The sequence below is a fragment of the Terrapene carolina genome, unplaced genomic scaffold (assembly GCF_002925995.2).
Source record: "Terrapene carolina triunguis isolate 2854851 unplaced genomic scaffold, T_m_triunguis-2.0 Scaffold131, whole genome shotgun sequence".
NCBI classification, from domain to species: domain Eukaryota; kingdom Metazoa; phylum Chordata; order Testudines; family Emydidae; genus Terrapene; species Terrapene triunguis.
The window spans coordinates 38,137,942-38,146,674 of NW_020664482.1; the positions used below are offsets into that span (position 1 = coordinate 38,137,942).

The following is an 8,733-nucleotide window of genomic DNA, read 5'->3' on the forward strand; positions in this document are numbered from 1 at the left end:
GACTTCAAGAGAACTATGCCGATTTACACCAACTGAGGATAGTGGCCTAGTGACGAAAAAGCAGCTGTGCTCTGAATTCACTTTATACATCCATGTTTTATTGGTTAAAATCAAGGTAAACTATCAGTTTTACAACCCCAGTTTCTTTACCAGCAGCAATCACAGCAGAGTGTGTCAAGGAGGGGCCAGCCAAGACAAGCAGTTGGCAATCGACCTTTAATGAAGAATTCACGATCCTGGCTCTCCCAGGAATTGTGCGCGCATTGGTTGAAAATAAATTAAATGAATACACAAAATACTGTACTTGTTTTTAAAAATGGAGTTTACATACATACAGCTTTTAAAAAAATTAACCATATAGTTTGTTAAAAACAAACAAAAGACACTAACACACTCCAGGGTTATACAGACAGCTAGTAAATCTATATGCACAGTTCACATACGGTGAAGGTTTTCAAGCTTCAGCCATAAGCGTCAACAAGCACCCAAAGTACAGGAAGATACACTATTGCGCATTCTCCCTCACACATCACAGCTTGTTCACAGTAATTGTACTCTTTCCTAGAAAGGGTCGATGCTCAGACAGATCATGCGATAACTAGGCTGGAAAAGTAGCATGGTCAAAAAGAAAGGGGCTTCACTTAACATCTGGCCTAGCTGGACTAAATACATTTAGGCTCCATCACTATGATTTATAAACATTCTAACACCTTTTAGCCCATCCACACTGAATCATCTTAGAAACTGGCTCAATTGGAATAACTTTTAAACATGGTTCCCAAATTTGTCTACACTAAGTCTTTAACCAGGACTATAGGAGACAGAGTTTGGGTCATAGAATTTCCACTGGAATTATCAAATACCATTACAATGAAGGCAAGGCCCTTAGTAACTCTGGCGGCGCCCGTGGAGATCCAAGATTGCTTATACTATTTTTATTTAGCAAAGTGTAACTAGGGAGATGCAGGGCACCCCTGTCAACACCATGGGTCTGATTTTCCAAAAGCATCAAGCAATGCCCCATTTAGGTCGATGGGAGTTGCAGGTGCTCAACATCACTAAAATTAGGCCCCACCCTTTGCAGCTATCATCACTTCCACATTATTGCCCGGCAGAGAGAAGGCAGACTTATCTTGTGTTAATGCAAAGTGCACACTCCCCCTGCAGAGCAGGAGCCTGGAGGCAACTGAGACTAACTTCCAATTTCCAGCAGACAAAGTTAACAAAGCTGCTGTATTTGAGCTGAGAGACTTACCATCAAAGCTCACACAGGGGAACGTGGGATCAACCGGGCCCATGATGGATGTGCTCCTCAGCACTGAGATGACTGCAGGGGAGCTCTCCCCGAGATAGGCCTCTCTACAGTTACAGACAGAGTCATCAGAACATAATCTTGGACAAACAGAGCATAAAACTGCAGAATACATAGTAGCGAGCAAGCACTGATCCCAATGCTACAGATGGATAGCTTGAGACTGGTAGCCACATACAGGCCGGAGCCCTGGGTTAGCAAAGCCCCAGGTTTATTTGTAATATGTTTTCTCTACAAAATTTTGAGGCAGCCCAGAGCTCTTCCCCACTGACTGGAGCCAGTCATCTGGCTAAGGAAGATTCAATTAGCTAAAATGGCTTCCCTACCACTCAAGTCTATCAACCAGATCACTAAGGCCTGGTCTACACTAACACCCCAATTCGATCTAAGGTACGCAACTTCAGCTACGTGAATAACGTAGCTGAAGTCGACATACCTTAGTTCGAATTTACCGCGGTTCAGACGCGGTCCACACACGGCAGGCAGGCTCCCCCGTCGACTCCGCGGTACTCCTCTCGCTGACGTGGAGTACCGCAGTCGACGGCGAGCACTTCCTGGTTCGAATTATCGCGTCCACACCAGACGCGATAAATCGAACCCGGAAGTTCGATTGCCAGCCGTCGAACTACCGCGGTAGTGTAGACAAGCCCTAAGACTGCAGTAAATGCAGAGAAAGTTCACTGAACTCCTCACCCTTTTGGAGAAAACAGGACAGTGCAGTGAGACACCTGTTAGGTCTGTGCTCCTCACCAGCAATTAACTCCCAATATCCTGGCTGCTCTTAGGTCCTGCAGAGAGCAGATTTAATTGATTCAGAGCTGCAGCATCCAGATTAAAGGAGATGAGTTGAAGTGGCTTAAGACAGTGACCCTTGGGCTAACAAAGCACAGCCAGAACCAGGGCCGCTACACCAGCGCACTTAAGAAAGGGTGGTTTTACTGGCCCAGTCATCTGCACTTCTAGGAGTTGTTATTCAGTCCATCAACAGTGTAGGAGCCTGTAGCTGGGGCCATGATCTGTTGGTAATTACATGGCACCGAGACCCACGAAAGATTCACACAGAGTCGACTGTCCTCCACATTCATTCTAAAGCCTTCCTCACAGGCAAGACATTGAGACTACGAGTGAGGTAGGATTTGCCCAGTGTCACCCAAAAGGTGAGCAGCTCCATCTAGTGTTGAGCCTCAGAAAAAAACAAGGGCACACACAAACTAGGAGGAGGCTAGTCACACTAGGAAAGTAACATCCATATGGAGCAAAGTTAGATATGGGAAGAAAACTGACCAAGGTAGGCAGCTGTCTAAAATTAAGGCTGCAACATTCAAACATACTCCACTCCTCATACCCTGTTCTTCAAATGATTGGAACATTGTTACTTTCCAGTGTGATGCACTCACAGCATCATTCTACCACACTGCAAGTTTCTTTTGAGAGGGTCAGAAAGACTAGGGCACGTCAGGATACCAGGGGATTAAGCTAAGCAACAGAACTATGTCAGTCATTCCTGTAGTTGGCACCCTCATGCCAATTCCAGGTTGAAATCTTCCCATTTGGTTTTATTATTTGCAGCAAACTGATCAAACCTTACTTTGGCAGTGTACAGTCATGAGGTGCAGCAGAGTTTAGTGGGTTTAGTACTTTTCAGTTCATTAATAAAATAATTTGGGGAATGTCTAGCACTCCACAAGTCTCATTTTGTGGATAGATCTTGGCACAGACCATAATTTGCAACCCTCTCAGATTAACCCTATCCTTAGATCTGTTAGAAAGAAAGAAGGAAGGGAGGGGGGAGAACTACTTCCAAATGTACCTAACTAGATCTCTCCCCTAAATCCTTTTCTTCACACCCGTAGACTCCAACTGTTATACAGCTAGAAAGGCTGCGACTCCTACAGCCAGTGACCCCACTCATTGTCCTTTCTGTCTGCATACCTCAGCATGCCCAAGAGCCATTTGCACTTGTTCTATTTAAACAATCAGTCCTGGGTACAATCCCCAGGTGACTCCTAACAACATGAAGATCCTGATTTAGAACTGCTGTGCAGGTCAATGGTGTGCCCCAACATGCAATGCTCCAGCTGCTCCTCCACAGCCAGCACCTGCCGCACAGCTTCCTCAAAGGCCACTGCCACATTGGTGTCATCCTTGGCACTGGTTTCCAGGTAAGGGTAATTCCCATTTTCTAAACACCATGCTTGGGCCTCTTCTGTGGTCACCTGCCTCTCAAGTTTGTCTATCTTGTTGCCCAGGACCACAAATGGAAAGTGGCCAGGGTCCTTCACATCTGCATAATAGACAAACTCCTTCTGCCAGTTGCCCAGGTTCTCGAAGCTCTGGCGGTCATCTACACTAAAGGTAAGCAGGCAGCAGTCTGCTCCTCTGTAAAAGGGGGTTCGCAGGCTCTTGAAACGCTCCTGCCCTGCTGTGTCCCAAATCTGGAGGGTCACAAAACGTCCATCCACTTCCAAATCGCGGTTTAAGAACTCCACCCCTATGGTGTGGAAAGCCTGCGAGTCAAACTTGTTGGTGACATAACGGTTCATGAGGGAACTTTTCCCAACTCCACCGTCCCCCAGGAGAATGACCTTTAAGAGCAGGGACTTTCCAGTCATTGCAGCAACACAGGAGGGGTGCAGGAGTAAGACAACCTACAGATTTAAAAAAACAGAACAAACAGCTCCTTGAATAAAGTCTGGTTGATCCAGCAATTAATTTCTCTGCACAGGAACAAAAATTTCAGGTAATAAGCTGAGTTACAGAAGTGTATGATTGACTGAACAGCTACTTGTCCCTATAACCAGAATCACTGGAGCTGAAGAAGAAAAGAATTTCTGTCCCTAAGGCCTGATCTACACTAGAAATTTAAGTCAGCTTAGCTGCGTTGCTCAGGGGTGTGAAAAATCCAGAGTGGTTAAACCAACTTAACCCCAAGTGTAAACATTCTTCCATCGACCTAGCTACCACCTCTCAGGGAGGTGGATTAACTACATCAATGTGAGATATTGTTAATATAGTTAGCATCTACACTGAAGCACTACAGCCATGCAGCTGTATTGCTGAGGCATTTCAAGTGTAGACAAGCCGTAAGACATACCTCAACTGTCCCATCCTGAGGAATGGTCCCGTTTCATTTCAGAAATAAAAAACCATGCAATGGAGGGTACAGAAAGTTATTTACACTAAAAGAAAGAATCACACAGCATTTTAAGTTCTGTGCCCTCACTGTAGGTCTTTGTCACACATTGTGCCTTGCATTTGGGTAGTGTGAGAAATACACCCCAAGAGGAAAGGACAGACTACTGATTTTACAGGAGTGCAGCACAGCTCCATGAAGAAGATCCAACCACCTCCAACTTTTGCAGTCAATGGAGCTAAGGCATGTCAAAATCAAAGGCAGGTGGTACAGGGAGAAAGTGGTAAAGGGGACTTACTCACAAGTTGATTCACACAGTACCCACACCACAAATGAATGAGAATTTTTCATTTACCTTTCTCCCTGACACTATGGAACTGCGATTCAGACACTGTTTCCCCAAAAATTTTAAGAGATACTTGGCATTTTTTATAAGATTTCACAATGTATTGTGATCTTGCTCTGGGTCCCCTTAATTTAGGGAATTTCAGAAAAATTGAAGTGTGATGCTCCAACTTTTAGGGTTTGGCAGGAAAAAAACTGAATAAAGTAAGCCTCTGTCACCTCCCCATCTTTGTCACGAAGTACTCTATTTCCATGATTCAACCTTTAGCTCAGAAGTTTCAGGTAGGCTGGATTTCATGTCTCTGACTTGCTAAACTGTTTGGTGGTTAAGGTCAAAAAGAGATGATGTTAGTATAAGAGGAGTGGTTTGTTAGCTTATCTAAAGCACTCCAGGGAAACTAACTGACTCAAATTAAGCTGTAAGATTGTGTGTTTTCTTTCTGGAGAGTTCCCTATAGGGCTCTGAAGGCATTTCTCAATCACAGAGCCCCGTTTTTGTGCTGTTTTCTGTTTGCAAAGCTTTTTTTCTACAAAGCAGACTCACATGCGGAGCTTGGTACTTCAACTGAGTGTGAGTAGTCTTTTTACTGTACTTCCTCTTTTTAAGGCTGTTTTTAAAACAGTTATACAGAACTCTTGATATAGCATAAAAAAGTGATCAATTTTAAGAGTAGGCTCTTCAGAGAAGGGATTTTCTTTATGCTTTTGCAACACCTAACACACTGAAACAATTCTATTCGAATCACATGATAATCTGCCTATTAAAGAGTTCCACGTCAATATGATATGCTGTGGCCTTGTGAAAAGTGACCTTGTGAGGCTCAGCCTAGTTCCTAATGAACAAGTGTCCACGTGCAAGAACTACCAGCACAACAGGTTCACGTTTGTATCTTCTGCAGAAAGGCCAAGGACTGAACTGCCCTCTCTCCCCTAGAGACGTTCTACAAATCAGCGTTGAGACACAACAGAGGAGTGAGGGAGGTCTATACTGCTGCTGTCGTCTAATGTACCTGTTCTAGTGATAAATGACTTCAGTCTCCAGGATTGTCAAGCTGTCACCTTTTGCAATTGTTACATTCACTAAAAAACAAAGAACAGTTAATGCGTTATCCACAGCTACGCTCAGTCTGCTGCATCTGCATTCATTTGTCATTCTGAATCGGAGCAAAGGACAATAACAGAATTTTCTTCATTTCTGACCTGGACACTAGTTTCTTCGCCATCATACTGGAAAAGGGTAAAGCTAAGGAGAGCTGTCAGAAGGGCAAAGGCAAATGAGCAACAAGTTCTGCAGTGTTTGTAACCCTGTCCCAAAGACACTTCCCTCAGGACAGATAGAGCTGACGCTCTGGGAAGTCAATAAATAAGGATTTGGCTGGACAACCAATCCACACACTCCAAAATATGATCAAGGGCTTGAAAATGTACCCAAAACCTACTAGCCAAAGGACTAAGCCTGTTAGCATGAGGCAGATATGAAAACTGAGGGCCCTTCACTATGAGGACCAGGGGAATGCTCTGCTAAAAGTTGAGCTCCCTGCCAACCTCAGCTCCTAGAATTCCTACCAAGAGTCCCTGGACTCTGCTTGGGGACCTCATTGTTCATATCAGCCTTTGGCAAGTAAATGGCAGATTAATTTAAAACCAGCACTCCCACCCCCTTCTGGGTACTTAGAGGGAGAAATAGCTTGTTCCATCCCAATCCCAGAAGCTCCTGACTTATCATTTAGGAAGGGGAAGGCCTCCACTTCTCTCTACACTTCAGCAGCCTCTGTTTTACGTTGTTTTTTTGTTTATTTGGTTGGTTGGTTTTGACTTTCTGCCCCAAGAGAAGTTACTCTGCTGAACAGAGCTCTTCTACATACCAACTGAATGAAACTGAGATTGACCCCAGTTTCTCTGCTGCAGGCAAAGTGAAACTGACCAATGTCTTGTTCATTTTGCTTCACTGCTACTCAGCAAAGACCTAAGTAAAAGTACTGAGCAACCTGTCTGCCTAGTCAGGACAACAGCACTGCATGGGTTACATTGGTTGCAAAGGTAACCTTCTAGAAGTATCTCTAAAGAGCCCAGATTTTTTTTAATGAAAGCTTAAATTCTGCAAAAAAAAACAAACCAAAAACACAGCACAGCTCCCCTATGCCAGATGACCAAGGAAAGCTTCCCACTCACCACTGACAGCTGAAACCCTCTGATCCTCCTCTCTAAATCCCTTGTCAAAAGCGGCTTGACTTCAAGAGCACTTTACCCAGTTCTGCACATGTTGCTGCAAACCCCTCTGGTGGAAGGAGCAGTCAGACATTATATTAATATCCTATCTATAAATGACTTACAGAGGATTAACTAGTGACTGATGGGTCGGTGTTTTAATAAATAGTTGATCAATTAGCATAGATCGCTATAGAGTCCAACAGGTAAATAGGTTGCTTATAAACATGACTTACAGCTATGACACCTACTGATATGCTTATAACCATCTATAATACATACAACTCATGTCTGTAACATGCTTCTAACCAATATTAATAATTTAACCCTTTATAAACTATCAATGGACTCTTAATATCACATGTGACTGAATGTACGATGGATGATGCTCTGAAAGAAAAGAGTAAGTTTCCTTAATGCAGGTCACTAGCACTTGTCTATAACTAAGGCATAGGTATGGTACAGCTGAAGGTCTGTGTTTAGGCTACATCTAATTTAGTAAGTCTCTCCCTAGATCCATTAGCAGCTTCAGAAGAAAGCAAAAAAGGCTTTGTAATGAATGTGTCCAGCTTTCTATCACTGTAAGAGGGAGATGGGAATTAATGCTCAGACCCCAGCACCTGGGTTATGCTCCAACATGGGAGACTCAATTCTCCCCGGCTCCCTGTAACATCACCACGACCGCCTCAACACACAGGGCAATAGCACTGCAGCAGTACTGGGCCTCATGGGCCTATGGATGGGGGACATTCTCCGCCTGCCCAGGCAACAAGGACAGTGCCAGAACCTGCCTGAGGACAGGGGGATTGATGTCCACAGGTCCCAGGACTAAGGGGGGGGCAAAGCACAGGATCCTTAGGGGGTGCCAGGCAGGGCAGTGAGGGGGGTGATGAGCCCCTGGGGAGGGGGCAGTGTGGGGAGATGCCTAAGGGGTGCTGGACCCCAGGAGGACAGGGTGGAGGGTAATGAGGCCCAGGTGTGGGGCAGAAAGGAGGCAAGGTGAGGGACATCCAGGGGTACTGTGCTGAGTGGGGGGGTGCTGGAAGCAGTCCGGGAGGTGCTATATTGGGTGGAGGAGAGGGTGTTGAGCCCCCTGGGGGGGGGGAGAGGGAGAGGCTGGGGGCTGCTATGCCAGGTAGGAGACCCAATGGTGCTGGGAAGCTGGGTCATAGGAGGCAGGGTGTGGACCAGAGAGGGCAGGCCACAGGAGGGCACTGAGGAGCAGAGTGGGGGAAGTGCAAGGGGTGCTGGGCCAGGTGGGTCTGGGCCACTAGGGGAGGGGGCAGAGGTGTTGGATCAGTTGGGCCTTGCTGGGGAAGGTGGGGGGGCCCCAAGGGTGCTGGGCTGGGGGCAGAAGGTTCTGAGGAGGTGGCTTGGTGGGTGCCCCAGAAGTGCTGGATTGGTGGAAAGCAGGGCAAGGGGCTTGGGGAGTGCTAGGCCCTAGAGGGCTGGGGAGGTAGGTCAATAGGGGGCCCCCAGGCTGCTGGGCCCAGGAAGGGGAGGGGGGCTGCGTTTTTAGGGCCCACCGGGTTGCTGGGCTGGGTGGGAGGACCATGGCAGGGGTCCCAGAGGCACTGACAGGGAGCCTGGGGTGCTGTGCCGGGTGAAGGGGGGCTCTTGGGAGGTGGGTTGGGGGGCTAGGGATGGGTGCAGTGGAGGGGTTGTGGGGGCCCAGGCAAGGTGGGTCAGTGAGGGGCGCTGGGGACCCCGGGGCGGGCGCCAGGAGGGGACGGAG

The 8,733-nt window shown here is 46.7% G+C and overlaps 1 protein-coding gene across 1 annotated transcript; it reads right to left on the reverse strand.

Annotated features, from left to right (window-relative positions):
• Positions 1-322: 322 nt before the first annotated feature.
• On the reverse strand, positions 323-5,872 carry RAB9B (RAB9B, member RAS oncogene family). The gene is made up of 3 exons (XM_029911852.1): positions 5,801-5,872; positions 1,969-3,960; positions 323-1,669 (listed from the first exon to the last, which is right to left on the reverse strand). Exon 2 carries the CDS (start codon positions 3,922-3,924, stop codon positions 3,319-3,321), a length of 606 nt encoding a protein of 201 aa, XP_029767712.1. The 5' UTR covers positions 3,925-3,960; positions 5,801-5,872; the 3' UTR covers positions 323-1,669; positions 1,969-3,318.
• Between the last annotated feature and the right edge of the window lie 2,861 nt (positions 5,873-8,733).